Genomic DNA, 24,510 nt, shown 5'->3' on the forward strand with positions numbered 1-24,510 from the left:
TTTTTGCTTGTCTACGGCCTGAAGAAGAAGACGCACGGTAACAGAGGTTTTGTTTTTTCAAGTAGTAGTGCTGTGCTGCTCGTGTTTTTTCCTGTCAAAGATCTCACAGATGTTTTTTTGTGTCAGTGCGACGGCTGCTCCGTGTCGTCGTCGTCGTCGTCGTCGCTCCAACCGTCCGACCCGTCCGTCCCAAAGTACCGGTCCCCGAAGTCTCCTACAAAACACACAACAGTGGAGTCAGAGTCTGGAGCTGAAGGAAATGATAAAATCACAACTAGAATAAACATTAAGAGACATTAAAGGAGACATATTATGCCTCTTTTCCACAAATCTAAATAGTTCCCAGGTGTCTTAAAGGGGTAGTTTAACATTTTGGCGAACTGGCCCATTGCCATAATCCCTATAGTCATAGCAGTAGGTTTGTTTCCTTTAATTGTCGGTGCAAGCTATTTTTAGAACGGCGGAGCAGAGCCGCGAGCTGCTCAGAGCTACGCTACGGAGGCTCATTATGGGATTTCTTAGTTTCTCTCATCAAACTCATCAAATACACAATCCAACAACTCCACAACGCTCTGGAGGACAAGTTGTGACCTGCACATTCACCACGCTATGAGATAATAACAGAACGTTACGAGACAAAGTTGTTTTAGAGGTAAATTCATGCAAAACCGCTGATGCACGTTGCCTTCAGGGACAGTTTCTCATCAACAGTCTCTACATTTCCCTCTAAAACAACTCTGTCTGGTAACGTTCTGTTATTATCTCATAGTGTGGTGAATGTGCAGGTCACAACTTGTCCACCAGAGCGTTGTGGAGTTGTTGGATTGTGTATTTGATGAGTTTGATGAGGGAAACCAAGAAATCCCATGAGCCTCCGTAGCGTAGCTCTGAGCAGCTCGCGGCTCTGCTCCGCCATTCTAAAAATAGCTTGCGTCGATAATTAAAGGTAACAAATCTACTGCTATGACTATAGGGATTATGGCAATGAATTTGCCAAAAATGTTGAACTATCCCTTTAAAATAATGAATTAGTGGAATATAGCACATCAACGTTCATCTTAAAGTGTCTAAATACGGTTTATCAACTGATAAATATACTTTTTAATCCCTGCATCAACCTAAAAGCAGCGCTGGGAGCCGAACACGTCGTACATCAGCTGTTATTTAAACTCTTCAAACGCTCTGAGGTTTATAAGTTCTGCTTTGAACCAGGTGTGTGTGTGAGACACGCGGTTATAAATAGTGACAGTGAGCGCATCTAAGTTGTCGTTGTCGTCGTCTTCTTACCGATACCAGGAATTACGTGTAAGGAGTCGTCCAGACTCTTGTCCACGGCGCTGGTGATGATTTTAACCTTGGGGAAGGCGTAGGCCACGGAGTGAACGCCCAGCTCGGCCATCAGCAGCGACACCAGCACGATCCGGTCCTCCTGCACCTCGTGGTCCTGCTCAGACACACACACACACACACACACACACACACACACACACACACACACACACACACACACACACACACACACACACACACACACACACACACCAACAGCTGTCAGAGTCTGATCTGTTGCGATTAGGAAGGAAAAAATAAAACTAAGAGAAACGATCTGACAGGAGAAGAGGAAGACGACGAGGTGCTGATCAAACAACCAGGACGGACAGAAACACAAACATGTGACATGTGATGTGATGTAAGAGCAGCGGGGTCGTTCGTCCCTGCTGCCGCGGCCGCACTGAGGGAGTAACGACGATGTTTAATCTCCACCCACCAATAGGACTCGCACCGCCATCATGGCGGCGGCGCCGGTGGAGACCGTGCTGTCCATTAGGATGACATGATCTTCGCTGATGTCTTTGGGCAGACGCAGGTAATGCAGCTGGCGAGGCCGGAGAGAGGGAGAGAGAGAGAGAGAGGGAGGAGGAGACAGGTTACCATGGTTACAGAGGCAGGAAGGGTAGTTACCACGGAGACACACATCATGTGGAAGAATTAAAAAAACAAAACAGGAAAACAATCAAAAATACTTTCGTCTTTTATCTGATGCAATTTGATGTGATGTGATTTTGAGATTTGAACAACAGTTACATTTTTCTCCACCTCACACACTTTCCCAACTCCCCACGGTCAAATGAAAGGTCACTAGGGCCGGATTTTTGGCAAGGAGGTTTTTTTTTTTTTTTTTTTTTTTGATCAAATTTTTATTATTTCATCCCCCCCGCCCGTTTTACAATATGCCCACATTAAATCAAATTCACAGTTACTTAATTGACATATATACATACACCAACTTAAATCATATATATATATCTATATATATATACCACCGTACATCGTACATATACCACCATACATCATATACAAAATGAGTACGTCATAACCATGTGGGCTATTGTCCCACCCTTATCCCACCTATACCACCCCTACCCCCTCTGGCTTATTTCCCCCCCTCCCCTTCCCCTTGCTGGATTTAGTCTCTGAACATAAAGGGGGAAGTACATCACATAAAGTTCAATTAATTAACACAGAAGTGTCAAGTCCCCTTGTCCCTCTCCTGTTCTACTAACAAATGTCTAAAGAGTACACCAGTAATAATGGAAATAAGTAAATAAGTAATAATAAAAAAATAAAAAATAAAAAAAAAATAATGACCATCCCGAGACAAGGGCGATCCAATCAGCTCACACTGCCAGCAGCATCCCCCAAACACTCAACACACACACCAAACACACCACACAGGCACCCCCCAACTCCCAAATCCCCATGCACAACTCCACCCAGACATCCCCATACACTTTTATAGTTCATACATGGGGGACTAAGCCCTATCGACTAACCAATTTTGTCTATGTAACTTAAGTCTAATCTTCTCCAATGCCTTAGACAGGACCTCGATGCTATTCGCTATAGCCCCATTCGATCGGGCAATCGAGAGCTCCAGAGAAGTAATGTCGTACAGTAAGGCAGTCCATCGAGAGATATTGAGTGTGTGTGGCGGTTTCCACCTCTGTATTAACATCTTCTTAGCTGCCGTCAGGCCTAAGAAAAGTAATTTCTTCTGAGTAAACTTAAGTACTAATTGCGAGTCATCGTTTAGCAGCAAAACAATCGGATTACACGGTATGCTGATCCCAATTATATCTCCCATCGGAGATGCTACTTGAAACCAAAAAAGCTCCACATCCGGACATTGCCACATCATATGACAATAAGTTCCTATTTGGCTACAGTTACACAAGGGGCAAGTGGGAGTGGAGCAAAGTTGAAGTTGGCAGCGTTTCCTGGGTGTTAAATAAAATCTGTGAATAAATTTATAATGAATCATTTGATAATTGAAATTCCGTGACGTAATTTTAATGTTTCCCCATACTCTCTTCCAATCAATAACTTGGTTATATTCCTTCAAATCAACATTCCACACTTTGGTCACCCCCAGTGTATGGCCTTTAGCTTCTTGTATTTTTTGATACAGAGTGGATACCAGACCTCTGGATTTAGATTCCATGCCTAAAAGCTTGAGAAGGGGATGTTCGAGAAGAGGCATGTTACATGGAACTCCATGAGCTAAGATAGCATGTCTCAGCTGTAAATAAAAATAAAAGGAAGATCTGGGTAGATTATAAGCTCTTGAGATCTTCATATGACCTAAGTCCTCTGTCGTCTATAATATGAGATAAAATACGGATACCAGAGTTAGACCATGGGGAATAAATAATTGGTTTCCTCTCCAAGCATAGCAGCTGATTTCTAAAAATTGGTGTCTGCGTGTGCCACTGCATCTCCCAGCCACCCAATTTCCAAAGGGCCAAATTTTGTTTGACAGTATCTGGAGGGTAGACCACAAAAGGTTAATTCTTCCAATTTGTAAGGAGAAACAATATCCTGCTCCATCTGGAGCCACAAAGGGTTCACATCTTGAAAGAACCAGTTTCTTAAAGGGCGGAACATAAATGATAAATAGTATAAATTAAAATTGGGCAACCCAAATCCCCCTAGCTGTTTGCCCTGCTGAAGTACCGTACCCCCAATTCTAGGTCGTTTTCCCGACCACAAAAACTTTGCCACAAGACTCTGGGTCCTTTCCCAATAGCGGACGGATTTTTGGCAAGGAGGTGTATCTTTGGGTAAACTCTGGATGTCCCGAGTTTCAGAATTAAAGTCCATATTTTGGACTCGTAATGCATTTTAACCACATCCATGACAAAAATGTCCACCTCCGCCTATGGGTTTTTTAATGTATTTTAAAGTAAAAATTTTAACTAACAGATATCACCATGAAACTTCCCAAGTTTATCACTCACATTAAGACAAATATTTTTTGTATTACAAATTTTGTCAAAATGTATGTTTAAATATGTAAATGAGGCAATATCTAATGAAATATGCGCTAATTTCCAAAACAATGGATAAAGCCCCTTTCAAAATTCTTGTTTTTTTTCGTTGACATATTAGAGTCAGAAGTTTTCACAGAGGGGATTTTGGATATCTCTTTTTATCACTCTGTAAATGAGAAGATACTGTCACCAGACATAAACCCCATAGAGCCCTATAGAAATGTTGTGTTTTTGCAGCAAAAACAACTGGCCAGGAAGAGGTTAAACATTTTGAAACCCATGTCAAAAGTGGTTTTCATGTTTAGTCAAGACCCAGCCCGATATGTAGCACAAATATTTTGGGAGTAACTGATGTTAAAATGTATTTATTTATTCACCTCTGGTTCTCCTGAGTCCAGGTTGGTCTGGATCAGGATCTTGCCGATGCGGACGTCCTTGCACACGGCCCTCAGGGCGGGCTCCATGGTCTCTCCTGCCCGCAGGATGGACACGCCGGTGATCTGCAGAGACGACGAGCGTGGTGTGTGTGTGAGGACGGGGATGCCGAGGACACACACAAAGAAACACACACACTCTCGACTGCAAGTTAACAAGACCTTGTAAAAGCCCGGAGCATCACTCACCCCTCTGCCGTTGTCGCTGCGGCCCTCGTACTCGTGGCCCTGTGGAGTCTGAACGACGCACGGCTGTTGGAGGACACACAGGAGGAAACGTTTTACTACACACACACACACAATGTGCAGGTTTTTGTTCAGATACAAAAGGAGAATTACAACATATCTGCTGTTAAAGCCCCAGTGTGTAACTTATTTAGCTTTTTATCAGCAAAAAACAAATGTTGCTTTCATAAATACGTATTTCACTGAAGTCGAATCACACCCGCATACAAATGAAAGCTTTCTCGTACCTTAGAATGAGTTGTTACAAGTCGTTACAAATACATAAGTGGGCGACGCACCGAACCGAGGCGGCCATGTTGCATCGCCATTTTTTACGTTGAGTGGCAGCGTGACCGTAGGTAACCACGGAAACTCAGCGGAGCTGTGAGCTCGGCCTGTTAAAACTGTCACCACTGTGTAGTGTGAGGAAGGACGGAGGCACTGGTGTTGCATTCAGGTGCAGTCAGGCAGACGGCCGTCGGCAAACCAACCGGATGTCATTTTATTAGACGAGAGAAAGACGGTAAAACGTGGGTCAGGTAAACAATACCACATCACCATGACAACATATCGTCACGCCTGTATTGTTTTGCCTCGTGCTGGCGGACCACTTGTTTACATAGACGCTTGTTTATCCTGTTACATGCAGCGTCTGTTGTCTGTCTGCCCAAATTCACGTGAATGCAGCATGAAAAATACGATTGAGTTGCTTGCGATATACAACCGCAACGCTAGATGGGAGTAATGCCTACACAATGTACCTTTAACAGAAATTTAGACCAGGGGTGCATAAACTTACATAGCCGCTTGTTTATCCTGTTACATGCAGCGTCTGTTGTCTGCCTGACGTCTGCCCGATTTCACGTGAATGCAACATCAAGAATACGTTCAGATATGCAACCGCACCGCTAGATGGGGGGATTTCCTACATATTAAACCTTTAAACTGCAACTAAATCCACTAGTTTTTGCTTTAACTCTCTCTCTGAGTCGACAGTGGCTTCGCCGTCCTCTCCTCATGTTTCCTCACAGGATGAAGTCGATCGATCAGAACAAGCCGGTATTGATCGGACTGACTCTTCCCTCCGTGGGCACAGACAGAAACCAAACCAGCAGGTTTCCTTGTTGCCTTGGCGAGGCAGGACGACTCCTCTGACTGTATCTGCGAGGACCAGAGCTCCTAAATGTCTTAAATGTTTATTTATCTCTGTCGTTATTGATCCAGTCTGATCACGTCTGAGCTCGGTTCATCAATATGTTCGATGTCTAACCCCGTTCACTGTGTTTAGTCTCAACGATGAACCCTCCTCTTGGCATCTTAATGCAGAAATCTGAATCAGCTGGCAGAGCAGTGCATTATGGGATGTTAATGGTTATAGCTACTGTGCACCATCCATATCGGTTCTATTTCCTTTAATACGTCCAAACACCTGCTGCTCGAATCCACCCAAAAATTAAACATTTGGAAACAGAGATTGACTCGTGTCTTTGTTTGGAAGCTGTTTTTAAATTATAATAACATAAATTAAACCTGATCTCAGCCCGTTAAGTTGTTAAGATGATTTGTATGTGACAGTCTCAAACGTGCAGAACCACTGATATGGTCCTTTACACCTGTGGTGAAGTGAATTTTTATGATTTCTTTTGTCCACTTGGGGGCAGTGAAAACAAACTGTGACCACATTCAACCACCTTTTAGATTCATAAACAGTTGCTTATTTTAAACATATCATGAATTTTGGTTCTGTTTTTTTCCCCTCAGCCGACTCCTCAGGGGAAAAATTCAGCTCTTTATCTGCTAACACTTAAACTCTTTCTTTAAAGTGATAGTTCAACATTTTGGCAAATTGACCCATTGCCATAATCCCTATAGTCATAGCAGTAGGTTTGTTACCTTTAATTGTCGGTGCAAGCTATTTTTAGAACGGCGGAGCAGAGCCATGAGCTGCTCAGAGCTACGCTATGGAGGCTAATGGGATTTCTTGGTTTCCCTCATCAAACTCATCAAATACACAATCCAACAACTCCACAACACTCTGGTGGACAAGTTGTGACCTGCACATTCACCACGCTATGAGATAATAACACAACGTTACCAGACAGAGTTGTTTTAGAGGTAAATACAGAGACTGCTTGCCGAAAAACTGTCCCCGACGGAAACGCGCATCAGCGGTTTTGCATGAATTTACCTCTAAAACAACTCTGTCTGGTAACGTTGTGTTATTATCTCACAGCGTGGTGAATGTGCAGGTCACAACTTGTCCACCAGAGCGTTTTGGAGTTGTTGGATTGTGTATTTGATGAGTTTGATGAGGGAAACCAAGAAATCCCATGAGCCAATTTGCCAAACTGTTGAACTATCCCTTTAACTAGACATGTGAAAAACTCTCTAAAACTCTCACTTATCATCTGTGGGTTCATCCATTTCACATGAGTAATAATGTGATTAATTGTTCATATAAAAACATAGATGACAGCTGCTTTAAAGTACCTTAGATGGTAGAAAGGTGAGTGCATTCTCTATGAGAAGCCGCATTAACCTCTTAGAGTAGAAGATGAACTCGTCTCGACTCGTGTCTTTGTTCCTGCAGCAGAGTGAAAATGATTCGTTATTAATAAAGTTGTATTATATTGTTTTCACTTTTGCACAATCACACAAGAGCTGCCTGCAGACTCCAGCGACGGCCCCGGTACCTGATGATGGTGTGAAGGCCTCTGACCTGCGGCGTACTCTCCAACACGCTGAGCGTCTGAGGCAGCGGCGGCTGAGTCTGCTGAGCCGAGGCCAGGAGCGCCCTGAGAGAAAAGCTTTTTTAACTCTGATTCTCTGCTACATCATGAAGCAGTCGGACTTTAACCTTGCCTTTAGAGCGAAGATACAGAGAGTTACCGACGAGGCCAAGTTCTCTAAACACAGAGCGACTGATCCAAAAACAACAAAGTGACAATATGCACGAGCGTACCTGACACTGAGCTCACGCTGCATGAAGAGAGGGTGAGAGAAAAACAATGAGACAGGGTAAAAAAAGAGAAAGAAAAAGAAAAGATAAGTCAGAAGATAAAAGGATTTCAGAGGATAAGACTGTTCTGGTTTTACAAATCCTTTCAAAACACCTCTTAATGCTTCAGGATTTCCACAGCATGTCTGTTAAATATCGCTGAAGACGTAAATCTTTAAAATGAGGAAACAAATATAAACTTTCTGTGATTTTCACCACTCGTCGCTGGAACAGGAGGAAAAACGTTGATTGTGTTTGTTGGGGACTATTTTCAGCTGTGGATTTGCAGTCACAGTATTTACACAGCACCAGGCTGCAGATCAAAATAAACTGTGAGTGTGTTTGTTCGTGATAATAAAAGGAACAAAAAAACAAAAACGTTGCTGTGCCCATGTGGCTCAGTGATGGCTGCCATTTTGGATCTGGTGTCATCTGGGTAAAGAGCCTGGATTTGTTCAGCTCAGGAGCCAATGAATCCTTAAATCAACATTTCAATCACCAGCTCTGTCTGACAGTTTTACCACAGACGACTATGGAGACGACACACCTGGACACAACCGATGCGACTGTGCAATACAGAATTTTCAGAATAAGAGTCTTAAATATTCATTCATCGTCTGACATGTTAAAAGACAAGTGCTCTGATTTCCACAGTGTTGAACAGGTATTAAATAATCTGTGGCCCAGAGAGCAATAAGTTTACCCTCAGTTTGTGTTTAGTGTCTCATATTAACAGAAAAATCTGTAACTTCTTTAATTCATATTTGAATAACGATAAAGAAGAATTAATCTGCAGCCTCTGCAAGTGAGGCACAAACCTGCAATGAGGACTAAAATATGTAATTTAATTTTCTTTATAAGCAAAAGGAAGAAAAATGAGCGAGGGAAGGGTTAATGAGAGTCGCAGAGCGGTGGTGAATTACATGTTGCAACGGCTTCACACCCGTTCATCACAGAAGAACGCCTGTGGTTTTGGTTTGGACAGTGTGAAACAAACAAAGGACAAAGGATTTTAAAGGATTTCAGTTCAACAGGGAATCAGATGTGGATCCTGATTCGATAAAAAACTATTGAACAATTGAATTGAAACTATAATGATGTTTTTAATTTGATTAATTTAAAATATCACCAGACTTTGGAGCAGGATCGATAAAAGTACAAACAGTTTATGACCTTCTTCCTCTCTCTCTGTGTTACAGCGTTTGACCACATGGTGGCGCCACCGTCTGCGCCCGCTTACACACTGACTCACTCACCTCCTCCAGTTGGCTGTGAACGTGCTGGACGATGAGGTCGATGGCCACCATGTTCCCTCCGCCTTCGAGAGAGAAAACAACACAGAGTCATTTGGCCTGTTGCTGCTGCTGCTGCTTTGAAACACAGTTAAAACCTTCCTGTTGTTCTCCTGGGCCAAGGAAGGAAGGAAGGAAGGACGAAGGGAAAGACGGAAGATAGGTAGGAAGGAAGGCAGGAAGGATGAAGGGAAAGAAGGAAGGAAAGACAAAGGGAAAGATAGGAGGAAAAAAGGAAGGGGAAAGGGAAAGAAAGATAGATGGAGGGAGGGAGGGAATAGATTGGGTCAATTGGGTCAAAAAGGAAGGAAGATGTAAGGACAAAGGGAAGGAAGGAAGGAAGGAAGGAAGGAAGGAAGGAAGGAAGGAAGGAAGGAAGGAAGGAAGGAAGGAAGGAAGGAAGGGAGGAAGGGAGGAATTGAGGGAGGGAAAAGGATTGTGGAAAGAAGGAAGGAAAGAAAGATGGAGGGAGGGAACAGATTCATTCAAGAAAGGGAAAGAAGGGAGGAAAGAAGGAACGGAAAAAGGAAGGAAAGATAGATGGAGGGAGGGAACAGATTGGGCCAATTGGGTCAAAAAGGAAGGAAGAAGAAGGAAGGAAGGAAGGAAGGAAGGAAGGAAGGAAGGAAGGAAGGAAGGAAGGAAGGAAGGAAGGAAGGAAGGAAGGAAGGAAGGAAGGAAGGGAGGGAGGGAAAAAGGATTGTGGAAAGAAGGAAGGGAAAAAGGAAGGAAAGAAAGATGGAGGGAGGGAGGGAGGGAACAGACTCATTCAAGGAAGGAAGAAGAAGGGAAAGAAGGGAGGAAAGAAGGAAGGGAAAGGGGAAGGAAAGAAAGATGGAGGGAGGGAACAGATCAGGTCAATTGGATCAAAAGAGGAAGGAAGAAGAAGTGAGGACGACGAGAAGGAAGGAAGGGAAAAAGGGATTATGGAAAGCAGGAAAGGGAGAAAGGAAGAAAGGAAAGAAGAAAGGATGGAGGAAGGGAACAGATTGGGTCAATTTAACCCAGAAGGACGACAAACAGGAGGGTTAAGAATAATAAAATGGCGGCGTCCGTCTCTCCCACCTCTGGGCACGACGATGTCGGCCAGCCTCATGGTCGGCTCGATGTACTGCTCGAACGCCGGCTTCACAAACTTGTTGTACTGCTTGATGACGCCTTCGATGTCGCGTCCTCGCTCTGTGATGTCCCTGCGGAGCCGACGGACCAGCCGGATGTCGGAGTCTGTGTCCACGAAGATTTTCATATCCAGGAGCTGCAGGTGGAAAGAGCAAACACACACACACACACACACACGCGCCGAACAGTTCAATAACATTTACTTCAACAAAGCAGCTGCTCAAACAAAAAAGCTGCCGGTGATTACTTCACTCAGGAATTCTTCAAAAAGCAGGAAAAGAGAAAAAAACACCTGAACGCCTCCTCACCTGAAGAAGCTCTTTGTCTGCAAAAGACATAATTCCTTCAAATATGATTACGCTGGCCCCGTACACATTTTTCTGCATAAAGGACGAGAAAAAGAGAAGAAGTGAGAGTCTTCAAAGCGTAGAACATAACTTCATGAACAGTCGGTTTAACTCGTCTCAGATTAAAGCTGCAGAGCGTCACTTTAGAGGAACATGCTGCTGCTTATACTGCAGGAAAAAAAACATGTTTACAGAGAGAAACCGCTGCAGCCGTGTCACTTTCACTTGTTTACACATGTAAAACACACACATTAATGTTTTAAAGGATGTTTTCTCTGCAGCTGAATGTGGTTTCCTGTCGGTGTAGGGGTGAAAATCACAAGTTTCATAACGAGAAGATATGATTTTGATTCTATTGAGGGACCACTGATACTACTAACTTATTATTTCTGAGCTCAACCAGACATATAAATGAAAAATAATCTAAAATCAGCCTCTTCTTCATTCTAAAGTCTCACATTTTGAGTTACTGAACTGTCTATTTAAAGAGGGATTGTGGTGTGAACCTTTTCTCCTGTTTAGAGTCTCAAACCAGATATTTTTAGATCTTAGTCATTAGCTTCACACGCGTTGCGTTGCAGCAGACACACTCATCATCGCTCAGATCTACCAGGGGAAATTTCAAAATAAAGGCGTGTCTTTGAATGATGATACTGTATGCAGTTATGTCTGTTTAATGTTTTCACTTTGGATCGATGCTTGTTGATCATTGAATCGATGTATTACTGTTTCATGCAAAAGTTTGGGCACCCCTGGTCAAAATGTCTGTGAATGTGAACAGAACAGCAAGTGGAAGATGAAACGACCTCCAAAAGGCATAAAGTTAAACATGAATCACTCTTTTTTTTTTTTTTTGCAATATTTTAAGCCATTTCTGTGTGTTATTTTGGTTCTCTACAGTTTTAGAGTGAAAAGGGGAACAAAGCAGCCTGCAAAAGAATGGGAAACCCAGGAGGACTTGAGCTCTCAGATAACTAATAATACATTTGTGTAAATTTACACACTAGGCTACTAGATACTAACTATGCAGGGGGCCCAAACCTTTGCTGAGGGCCCTTTTATTTTTCTGTCATTTTGAAAATGTAAAAGATGAAAAAAAAAAAGAAATTTACAGTATATATATACGTATATGTATATATACTATATTGTTTAAAATGTAAAGAGAATGTGTCATCTGTAACTTTCTGCCTTTTGGAGATCATTTCATCTTCCACTTGTTTAACTGTTCACATTAAAGGTACATTGTGTAAGAATTACTCCCATCTAGCGTTGCGGTTGTACTATATCACAAGCAACTCAATCGTATTTTTCATGCTGCATTCACGTGAAATTGGGCAGACGGCAGACGGACGACAGCCACTGCACGTAACGGCATAAACAAGCGTCTATGTCAACAAGTGGTCCGTCAGCACGAGGCAAAACAATACACGTGACAATATGTTGTCATGGCGATGTGGTATTGTTTTACCGGCTTTCTCTGGACTTCTGTGACTAAAACGACATCTGGTTTGTTAGCGACGGCCGTCTGCCCGACTGCAGGTGAATGCAGCATCAGTGTAACGCTCCATTCCTCCTCACTGCGTTACCGCGGTGACTTTTCACAGACGCCACCTCGACCTGAGCCGACAGCTCCGGTGTCTCCGCTGAGTTTCCGTGGTTTCCTACCGTCACGCTGCCACTGAACGTAAAAACATGGCGACACCACATGGCAGCAGCACCGAGCTTACCCGCTCCATGGAGATATGAATGATATGAACGGCTCATTCAGAGCTGAAAGGAACACTTCAGTTTGTTGATGGGGGGGATTACTGATTAATGAAAAACAGACTTTTGAACCAAATAATCGATTTTCCTGAATAGATAACAGGAGAAGTTACACAATGTCCCTTTAACAGAAATTTAGACGAGGGGTGCATACTGTAAACTTCTGCATGACACTTTATGCCCCTAATGAGCAGCTCTACGTCTTCAGTTTGATTGATTCTGGATTGATGAATAAAAAGCTGCAGAAAAACGTCCAAACTGTGAAACCAAAGCTTCTTCTCTGTGATATAACAACAACGACAACATCAGCAGCAGCAGTAGCTCACCCAGTCTTTCTGGCGGCCGTGCGTGGTGAAGTCGTACACGGGGATCTTCACGCTCTTGCCCTGCTTCAGCTTCCTGAGGGTCGTGACCAGCAGCTCAAAGTCAAACGCTCCGGGATGATCGAAGTTGTAGTCGTTACTGGCCGCCAGCGCCTGCTCCTCCGGCGATAAAACCTGTGAGACACAAACACACAGAGAAGATCAACACTGAAGGTTCAACTTTTTTTTAAGGAAAACATGATTCTTCACTTTGTTGCTCAGTTAGAGGAGGAGGAGGAGGTCGATACAGATCTCAGGTCTGTGCGTCTGAAGAAGCAGCAGGTGTTGAGCTCACCAGGGCGTAAACACAGTGAATCAACACAGAGTTAGAAAACCCACCGAAGGCTGATTAACACATTGTACATGAAATAAAATGTTTAAAAAATTGGACATTGCAGCTTAAGAGGAAGTTCCAGAAATGTTTCGCCAAACTTTTCCTCTGAGGACAAAAGAAAACATATCTTCTCTCCTCCTAAAAGCCTTTTAGGGCTCAAACAAACGATACATTTTCCTTTTTATTGCCATAATTAATGACATTTTTTAATGTTGAAAAATAATGGAAAGGTTTCTCTGTGTTCTTTATTCTGTCTGGCTAATTTTCCAACACCATAAAATGTTAAGTTTATAGCATTTACTTACATTTCTGTTTGCAAAAAGTCATATTTATTCATCAACAACAGTTAAATGATGAGAATAAAAGGTTTGTTTCATTATAACCTGTCTTCACACGTACATTTATTTCCATTTGTGGACTCACTATTGTGTTTTACATGCATGTTAATATCACATTCAGAGAACAAGAACAGATAAGCAGATAATTAAATTATTCAGGGCGTTGTTTATTTTAAAAATAATGATGTGTTAATAAATATACAGTACATACCCTTTTTAAAATACAAATAGCTTATTGTTATTATTATTAATTTGATGTACACTGCTGCTGCACCTTCACAGCTGTAGATATAAATGTGTTTTTTAAAAGATCATTCAATTAAACCAGCAACAACTAGTTCTTGTCCACTTGGAGGCAGCAGAAACAGTCTGTGAACACAACACTGACATGTCGTCACAATTTAAGTTGTTATGAAGAAGTTATTTATACAAAGAGCAGCAGCATAACATCTGCAAACAGCTGCATTTGGGCCTCGGTATGGAGATACATTTGTGTCTCTATTATTCAATCAAATAATAAATACATTTTTGCATTCAAAACCTGTGGTAATGTCCAAAATATCTCCGACCGTTTATTTTTTGTAAAGAAATCATCACAGAGTTCGGCTATCTGAGGTGAGTGACTACATGCAAAAACACAAAGTTTATACTGTTTATACTGTACACTATATGAGTTCAGTGGTGTCTCTAAGGATTCCAGTCATGTACCATAGATATTTGATTGTTTTCTGAGTGTTTGTTGTGGTTGAAAGAATTGCCCCCATAGGTTAGCGTTGTGGCTATCCCTAGCGCCGGGTAGCCATGGTGTAACTCTGGTTTGCCTGCATCAATTTTAGTCGCGTTTTTTGCTCCAACCAACACTGGGTGACCATCAGGACAACGATTTAGGGGTCAAAAATGACCAGAATTTTCCTTTAATACTTAGTTGGGGCAATTTGACCAGAAATATTGCAAATGGGCTTTTCCATGATATTCTAATTTATTGTAGGATTTAATGCACCAAATATTCACAATGAGATTTGAAGGCTTCAATCTGAGAGTTACTGCAAATCGTCATTAACTCAAGCCTGTGATTGCAATGCATTGGATCACTGTAATCGATTGAAATTATGCTTTTTTAAATGAACTCACTAAAACCAGATGTGACAACAGTGAAGCCAAAGAGAGATAAAGTTTAAATAATAACACTGAAGTGATGAGTCTCACCTTGTAGAAGGAGTCCATGGACAACAGCACCACCCACGGCACATCCAGAGCCTCTATGATCTTATTGGCCACGGTGGTTTTCCCTGAGGCGCTGCCCCCACACAGCCCTGCACACACACACACACACATTTCAAAGGCCCATTATGTTTGTGTTTCAGAGTGTGTCTAATGTTGTCTGGTCGTGTTGCATGTGCAGACACCAGTGTTGGGAATGTTACTTTTAAAAAGTAATTAGTTATAGTTACTAATTACTTCTCCCAAAAAGTAACTGAATTAGTAACTCCACTACTTCACTATAACAGTAACTAGTTACCAGGGAAAGTAACTATTGCGTTACTTTTTCTTTCTTTTTTTAAAGTTTAAATATGTCGAAGAATTTGGATTTTTTTCTCTCTCATTTTTAAATTGTATTTTATTGTTTTCATATATTTCACTGATCGCAATTATGGAATGCGAGTGTGTGTTTTATTGAAAGCGAGGCTGGTGTGCCTATGAAAATAGGTTACAGTGGGTTTTTTAAGTGCTGTGGCTACAAGCAAATCTCATATTGTCTCTGTACAAAGACAACAAAGACCTTTTTAAATGTGAAAACAGCGGAGACCTATTCAACATTTGCGTTTAATAACAGGCGAAACATCGAAATTAATTTATTCATGGCCACATTAAGTGAAATTATTAACTTTACCGATTATCCATCTGATTATCTGTCCTGCTGCGAGCGCACAACAGGGTATCTGCGGATCCTTAAAAGTCTTAAATTCATGTATCTAAAATTAAGGCCTTAAAAAGTATTAAATTTATTAGAAAATTCTAAGATGGTCTTAAATATATAATACACAGCATCATAAAATATGTATGCACTTAAACTTTTATATGAAATAACAGGGTATGCGCGCGGGGTCTTAAAAAGTCTAAAATGTGAAAATCTATAGGTCTTAAAATGTCTTGAATTTGTTGAATTATTGTGTTCAAGTCTTAAATAATTTTAGACAGGTCTTACATTTTCTTATGCCCACCATGGGCGAGCATTTCACTCGCATTTGCCCCTAAAAAAAACAAACATGTGTGAACCGGAAAAATCACAAAAAGAAAGAGCACACGATTGGTCAAAAACTACAAATCCCACAATTATCTGGCCTCAACAATAACAGTAGTTAGTGTAAGTAAGGGAGAGTGGAGCTGTCGGTGAAAAGAGGAAACAACGCCACGTCTGGTCCTGTTCTATGTTGTTCGTTCACACCGTCACCGTTTATTCGTTACGTCCGCGGTGTAAAAGGCCGTGACGCAAAGACGCGATTAGGCGCGAGACGCGATTAGGCGCGAGACGCGGTATACGCGACTTTTTTTTTTTTGCGACGCTACACCCGATTCTTTTATGGCGACGGGACCTTCGCGTCTTCGTCCTTTTCATCGTGTTTGGCGGGAAGACCCGCAAGGGGCTTCCCGCCAAACACGAGGAACGCTTTTTTTTCGCTCGAGTTTATACGCGCGACCAAACGCGAGATACGCGAGAAATGCGATTTATCGCTCGTTTTGACTTTGTGTAAATTCGCGTCTTCACGAGCCCGCCCATTTTCACTACAACAACAACATTTCTGCTCTCACCAACCATGGTTGAGGTCACAACGCTGCTGTAGCTGCTCTGGAAGAGTTCCAGCTGATGAGCTACAGAGACTTTAGTCAAAGAGGAGCAGAGCGTCGCTGTGTCGGACTGTTTGGATTTAATGAAGAAGCTGCACAGAGTCAGGTGAGCAGAAGCTCAGGACAAACACTTCGCTCCGGGACATAATGTAGCTACACCTCACATGTTCTTGTCTTTTACCTCAGGGAGATTAAAGTAGTGTCTGTTTCCACTTTCCCTCCGATCTCGGCAGCTTCCCTCTGCTAGTCTGTGTGTGTGAGGCTAAACTGCGTGCGTGTGTGGTTTGTGTACAAACTGAACACTGCCTCTGATTGGCTTAGCATGAAACCTTACTCTGCCTCAACCAATCATCATCACTTATGCGGTTGTCTCGTCCCTCCCTCCTCCCCCCTCCCCTCACCAAAGGAGAGGAGGAAAAAACAACAACAGTTTAGCAGCTTCTGTGTCTGAGATGAGATGAGCCAAGTCGGAGGACAACGGCTTCAAAGTAGTTTAACGCGCCTCATTTAATTGTCGGTAACGGTAACGGCGTTGTAACGGTGGAAATAGTAATTAGTTAGATTACTCGTTACTGAAAAAGATAACGCCGTTAGTAACGCCGTTATTCCCATCACTGGCAGACACAGATACAAGTAAAAAAAAAACAAAAAAACATGATGATGAGCCTGTGAATATTCTCATTTGTGCAGGTCATAGTTATCTCAAGGAAATTTAAATCGAAAGCAACTGGACTTGGTTATTTGTCTAGGAAGACGTTTCACCTCTCATCCAAGAGGCTTCATCAGTTCATGTTCGCATCTGACATCTCAAGGAGAAAGACCACTCCTTTGAGGACAACAATGTCCACATCCTGGACAGAGAGGACAGGTGGTTCGAAAGAGGAGTAAAAGAAGCCATCTATGTGAAAGTAGAGAAACCATCCCTAAACAGAGGGTCTGAGACACCACCTATCTACAATTTACAATGCTGCCCTTTCATCCCCACTAACAAAGTCAAAACCAACTTTCCACCAACGACTGTCACTCTAATGACTGTCGTTGGTGTAGCCGATGTCAACCTGGCCCTTTGCTGTTTTGCCAAGAGTTCAATGAGCGCTTGGCAGCCGGTTTGCACGTCCTTTATGGGTGAGTAAGTGCACCTACGTTACACTGGCACATGGAGCACAAAGGGAACCAGTGGCATCATCGGCCTTGTGAACGCCCTCACAAGAGGTTAAATACCTGGATCTCCACACCACCAGATAGTTGGACCAGTCTCAGCCTGGTCAGATGCTACATGAACCGATGAAGCCTCTTGGATGAGAGGTGAAACGTCTTTAACCAAGTCCAGTTTTGTTCGATTTCCTTGAGATAATGATGATGATGAGTGAGCGTCGTCGTACCGATGACGAAGGCCTCTTTGGACTGCGCTCCGTGCTCGTCGTACCACGGCGGGCGCCCGGCCGTGTAGATGGTGCGCGTGCCGGTGCGCAGCAGAGGAGGCTCGGCTTGACTCAGCATGGGGGTGCTCTTCCTGCGAGGGGGGGCCGTGGAGGCGGGGGGCAGCAGCCGGTCCAACGAGTCGTCCCCACTCCCACTGGAAAACACAACAACAACAACACAGGTCACAGGTCACAGTCTGAACACACACACACGGCAATGCTCCTCGACACAGAGCGACTGAGTGAATGAAGGGGAGCAGGAACAAAATGCAGCTGAGATGACTCATCGATAAGTTGAGTGACAGGGAAATAATAGACAATTATTGATTGTCAATTAATCAAACAGGCTGTCAGTCACAGATGTCAAGCGTTTTTTCAGCTGTTCACCCATGAGGATTTACTGTTCTGTGAATGTCACATCTGAAAAGTTTTAGACTGTAACAATAATAATAATAATCATGATAATAAGAATAAACTTTATTCATATGGCACTAAACAGAGTTACAAAGTGCTTTACAAGTCAAATTAAACTAGGAAAGAGAAGAGAAGAACTGAAGAGAGCGTCATAAATCAGCTTTAAATAAAAGGTTTTGACAGCAACAAACAAAAATGAAGTTAAACCAAAGAGATAAAACACAAAGAAAACAACATTCAGGCTTCACTAAAGGCCAAGAGACAAAGAAATGTGATATTATCATCTTGGGCTTTAAGAAAATCATAAAGGCATTTTTCACAATTTTCTCTCATTTTAGAGATTCATTAATTAATAAATTAATGGAAAAAGCAAATCTGATGAAGCAACATGTGAAACGCGTTGTTCGCCCCTTCTGCTTTTACTTTTGATAATAAATCTTGTCTTTCCTGGTCTGCTCTAGTGTGCTCTGGAAGTTTTTTGAATTTTTACTGTAATAAATTAATGTATTACTGTAGTATTGAAAATATTTATTAGTTTCAAACTCACTACCCAAAAAATACAAATTACGAATCTAACCAAAGAAAGCATGTAGGTAAAGGTACAAGAGCACTGAAGTGAAAAACACAACACACATATTTCTAATATTTTTGTACAGATGAAAAGGACACTTACGCAAGAAAAAGAAAAAGTATTCACAAGGAAGAAATGTGACATAACTCATCCTGACAGAGACTTTCTCAGAGAGCTCGGCAGTAAACAACGAAACTGTCAAGATGCAGAACTTACACTTCAAACCTGCAGCTCAACATCGAAACATCTTTGTCCACAGTTACACAAACACAAAGTTGTGTGTATGTGTGTGTGTGTGTTATGTAAGCGTGTCGAGCTGTTAAACCTGCTGTGAGGTCAAACTCAGCTGCGTCATGTCTGAACAGGTTCTTCCTTTAAATTCTCACCTGTCCAAACATACGTACATTTACATTTACAACCTGTATACACAATAGTATACTGACTGGCTGCAATATAAATGAACTATACGGCCACAGTCACTGAGTATTTGTAGTTAAAGCTCTTTTTTTCACAATATCTTTGAGTTTTAAGCAGCAAAAAGTAAAAATACAGTCTTTGACATTCCTACAACATGTCTTACAACACATGTTAGCTGCCTTATTATGATGAGAACACAACATAAAACACAAAACAACATGTTTCTCTTGTTATTTAAACAGATAGTTAAAGCTCATTTTGCTGGAAACTCTTACAAACTTGAGTTTAATTAAATAATAATAGCACTTGTAGCGTATATTCTATTGTATAGATAGATAGATAGATAGATAGATAGATAGATAGATAGATAGATAGATAGATAGATAGATAGATAGATAGATAGATAGATAGATAGATAGATAGATAGATACCGGTAGATAGATAGATAGATAGATCTTTATTCATACCGAAGTAAATTCTTCTGCCAGGATGCTCATAAATTAATTTATTATATAGATTATAATGACAAGAAAGCTTGATGGCTAATTTATGAATAAGGGGTGGGAGTAAATAAGTTTTCTTCTTTCCACTCCTTTTCGGATATGAAAAAAAACCATTATCTTTATTTTCAATTATCTATCTATCTATCTATCTATCTATCTATCTATCTATCTATCTATCTATCTATCTATCTATCTATCTATCTATCTATCTATCTATCTATCTATCTATCTAGATTGAAGTAACCAGTCCCAGTAACTTCTGACACGGTGTTGAAGTCACAGTGTGATATAATGACCTCAGATGACTGTACAGTAATTAGGCTCAGACTCTCACGCCACTGTTTACTATGGATCTTATTCAACACGCAGCTTACAGCTCCTGCGTCACGCCTTCTCTCCCAGGACACATTTAGTTGCAACTCCTGCTGTTTTTTTTACCACTGGCAGTACTAATTAGTAGTTGAATTGGCGATTCTGCTGGTTTGTTTCACACATGATCTACAAACTTAACATACGTTGCAAACAAAATGGGACAAAGCAGAAAAGGAACCGAGAGAGAGAGAGAAAGAGAGAGCGTGTACTACTAATGAATGTTTCTAATGTTTCTCTCTTCCAGAGCTTGTGTTCAGTAATGGCTCCACTGCAGGCAGCATCCCTCAGAGACCCAGCACGAACAAAACACCCCAAAATCCCTGCAAAAAACTAACCTAGATCCTGCACTTCCTCTGACCTCCCAACAAACCCTGTTCGCAGTCTATTTATGGCACACACACACACAGATACACACACATATCTGCGTTGTCGTGTGGCGTCCCCGGCTGCACCGACCAGACAACAGCAGCAGCAGCAGCAGCAGCAGCAGCAGCAGCAGCAGCAGCAGCAGCAGCTATAACGACAGTTGCACGTCTTCTATCTACAGTATCTTACCTGCGGTCCGACCTGAGGGACCAGCAGCCAGAGATCCTGGCCCCGGCACAGTCCAGCAGAGTCATGTCAACTTCAGACGAGAACCTCCTAATCTCCAGCTCGTCGTCTGTCGCCGGGGGCAACAACCTCGTTAAATAAAAAAAAAAATACTACAAAAAAAAACTACAACAACACCTCTCTGTCTATCTCAAACTAACACCGACCGTGTTAGTCTGTGTGGTGCAGATTATAGCTCAGTTTGTGTGTTTTTACTCCATCTGTACCTGTGGAGCCTGAACAGTCAAACAGCCCTGACCTCTCCTCTCTCTTTCTCTCTCTCTCTTTCTCTCCAGGCTGCTGCCCATGTGTCCCTCGTTCCTCTCGGTGTTTGTGTGTGTGGGACGACTCTCACTAAGAGGATCAACACTGTGACACTGACAGCAAAGAGCTGCTTGGCCCCGGTATTAATAGATGCTCCTGAGAGCGAGGACAGGACAGGACGGATGTCTTCTTCTTCTAGCTGCTGCTGCTGGTGATCCTTTATCTCAGTTCACTGAATCTGATGCACACAGTCACAAAAACATCAGAGCATCACACACACACAAAGACAAACACAGTGTAATAGTGACCTATATTCAAGGCCTGGCAGCAAACGCACCAGGGGAAAACTGTGAAAAATGCCCATCAAAGTTTCCCAGAGCTCCTTAAGACGTCTGGCTTTGACTTTTTATTCAGTTTCCAATGATGTTAAAGGGATAGTTCAACACCCTATATCCCTATAGTCATAGCAGTAGGTTCGTTATACCTTTAATTGTCGGTGCAAGCTATTTTTAGAACGGCGGAGCAGAGCCGTGAGCTGCTCAGAGCTACGCTACGGAGGCTCATGGGATTTCTTGGTTTCACTCATCAAACTCATCAAATACACAATCCAACAACTCCAAAACGCTCTGGTGGACAAGTTGTGACCTGCACATTCACCACGCTATGAGATAATAACAGAACGTTACCAGACAGAGTTGTTTTAGAGGTAAATGAGAGACTGCTTGATGAAAAACTGTCCCTGAAGGCAACGCACATCAGCGGTTTTGCATGAATTTCCCTCACCAGAGACTGCCTTCATCAACTCCTGCTAACATTTCCATATCGCACATTCTGTGACAAACTGTAAACTGTTTCTTGTCTGTAACAACATCTATTGCACGTCTGTCCGTCCTGGGTGAGGGATCCCTCCTCTGTTGCTCACCCTGAGGTTTCTCCGATTTTTCCCTGTTAAAAGGGTTTCCATGGAGTTTTTCCTCAGTCGATGTGAGGGTCTAAGGACAGAGGATGTTGTTACGATGCCATGTAAAGCCCTTTGAGACAAACTGTTTGTAAAAACGGGCTATACAAATAAAATTGCCTTGCCTTGCCTTGCCTTGCCTTGCCTATTATCTCATAGCGTGGTGAATGTGCAGGTCACAACTTGTCCACCAGAGCCTTTTGGAGTTGTTGGATTGTGTATTTGATGAGTTTGATGAGGGAAACCAAGAAATCCCATTAGCCTCCGTAGCGTAGCTCTGAGCAGCTCACGGCTCTGCTCCGCCGTTCTAAAAACAGCTTGCACCGACAATTAAAGGTAATGAACCTACTGCTATGACTAGGGATTATGGCAATGGGCCAATTTGCTTAAAATGTTGAACTATCCCTTTAAACAGAAAAAAAAAATCACAAAAGGTGGCACATTGATCCTTGAAATAACATTACATTTACACTAAAACTATTAAGTTTCTAACTGTTTCTGTTGCTGGTCTCATGAGGCCACTTCCTCTGAACTCATCTGAGCTAAGTGAGACCGCAGCTCTAAATATTGATTGTGGTGCAATTATTTTTCCTCAGGTCAATAGACGTGAAGCCAGTTTTATTGTTATAAGCTTTACACTCTCTCTCCTGAGACTCTTCACCTGGATAAAAAAATAAAAAAAACTCTTTGCATTCAATACATTAGTCAAATAGACGTGAGTATTAACAGGTTTCCCAATTCAAGCACCAAACGTTAAAACTTAACTTGATGTAAGACGACTCTAACCAGAGTGTTAGTGTGTGTTTATCACATCTGTGTAGCTTGATTATTATTATAACACATTAACAGAATGACAAGAGCTGAAAAATTCATTATGAACTATACTGAAAGATTTCAATAATGACGATTTCAATAATCAAAACACATTCCCTAATTCAGGCTTTTGGACTCAAACTAGATGATTTTCTGCTTTTCTCTGTCATTTTATCATAAACTGAACATGTTTAGTTACTTTATTTTATGGCCTCACGAACAAATAATAACAAAAAAAAGCTTAAATGAGTTTGAAGCACTTGTACTTTCCTTCTTTATATACTGTATATCCACATTTCTTTAACAGCATATGTTACATAGGGAATCTATATCAGCAACAAGTTTGAAGTATTTCACCTTGACCAAACTGCAACATTAACGTGCTGCTGTTCTTGCACATTAACGCATCAATAATGTTGTAATAATCATGATTATTAACATTGGTGGGATTTATCATTCTGCTGCATGAAAAGTAGGCTACTTTTATTTTGATGCTTTTTCTACTTACTACAGTATAGCTTTATTCTAACATTTTGAATTGGGACATTTATTTGTAATGTAATGGGTCATTTGTATTGTATTGTATAGGGTAGAATAAAGTAAGTAAAAATGCTCTGAATATCTGCAACACTGTACGTGAATAAATGCACATTTCACCCCAGACTGGATAATTAAAGAGTTTAAAGGTTGAAAATAAACTGACTCCTCCTTCCTTTAGATAATAACCACCTGACTGTTAGCCTGTGACACAATCCTTTAAGATCCCTCATTCTCTGAACACACACCCACACACACACAGAGAGACACACACAATTACTATTATTACAGACTAATAAGTAAAATACTGGAGGATTTATGACGGAGGTGTTTCAGGATTTTCTAGTGGTTTCTCATTAATAGGAAGCCTGGGCTGTGACGCACGAGCTCACCCACTTCTGGGAGAAGCTTCGTGTTTTATCGCGTTTCTGTTTCTGCAACAACTGCACTCAGCATCATCATCCTGTCACCGTAGGGCGTCGTTAATGCAAAATATACGAGCAGAGAGGGGATTTCTGTTGTATTAGTAACATTAGAGTCGAAACACAGAGCTGTATTTGCTCTAATTATAGGAGAAAGAGGAGGAGGAGGAGGGGGAGTCAGTGTGGTTTATAACGCTACATCACAGCTCCAACACGCTGCAGACATTTAGAAATAAAATAAAAACCAAACCACGCAGTATTTTTCGTATCGACAGAAACAAAACACAGTAATAAAAACACGTCAGAGGTTCATGTACCTGTCCGAGCGGGATGACATTATTGTCCCGCACTCCGTCTCCATGGGGATGTCGAGACCTCGGAGCCGGTATCAGCTGGGTAAAGCCATGGATTGATTCCTCCCCTTCCTCGACATATGCATGCGGTGGGATTCTGGGTAATGTAGTTCACCACCAGCGTCGTCATCCTATGTCGTCATCACGTGCTTCTACACAGCCGCCCCTTCAAGGATAAATGCACACATCTCTGACCTTTTATGTAGAGATTTGTAAATTAAAATGAATAATAGAACAAATAAAGGCATTTATGTTTCTTTTTATTCATTTGTAGTTGTTTTTTTTACATTTAAAAAAAAGAGAGAGAAAGAGGCAGAGACAGTGAGAGAGGAATGGTTATTGTAATCAATCACACAACAGAGCAATAAATCGACAGAAACAGATTGTCATGGTGCTTTTTCATCATCGCAGTTCAGTTCATCGTCACCGTCATCGTCGGTCCGTGAAGATTGTGTCTGTTGTTCATCGAAGTGAAACCTGCCG

At 41.8% G+C, this 24,510-nt stretch overlaps 1 protein-coding gene across 2 annotated transcripts; it reads right to left on the reverse strand.

Annotated features, from left to right (window-relative positions):
- Positions 1–94: 94 nt before the first annotated feature.
- uckl1a (uridine-cytidine kinase 1-like 1a) lies at positions 95–24,035 on the reverse strand (the record flags this gene model as incomplete). 2 transcript variants are annotated; one of them, XM_083975326.1, is made up of 15 exons in its annotated part: positions 95–214; positions 1,288–1,444; positions 1,769–1,876; positions 4,709–4,831; positions 4,955–5,017; positions 7,481–7,574; positions 7,684–7,785; positions 7,953–7,969; positions 9,245–9,306; positions 10,346–10,535; positions 10,708–10,779; positions 12,837–13,007; positions 14,751–14,857; positions 17,774–17,967; positions 23,992–24,035. In XM_083975326.1, the coding sequence occupies 15 exons, from the start codon at positions 24,033–24,035 to the stop codon at positions 123–125; spliced, it is 1,596 nt and encodes a 531-aa protein (XP_083831452.1). In that variant the 3' UTR covers positions 95–122. The 2 variants fall into 2 exon arrangements, with proteins under 2 accessions (XP_083831452.1, XP_083831451.1); XM_083975325.1 differs by having other exon boundaries at positions 4,709–5,017.
- Positions 24,036–24,510: the final 475 nt, after the last annotated feature.

Source organism: Trachurus trachurus, assembly GCF_905171665.1.
Source record: "Trachurus trachurus genome assembly, chromosome: 7".
NCBI classification, from domain to species: domain Eukaryota; kingdom Metazoa; phylum Chordata; class Actinopteri; order Carangiformes; family Carangidae; genus Trachurus; species Trachurus trachurus.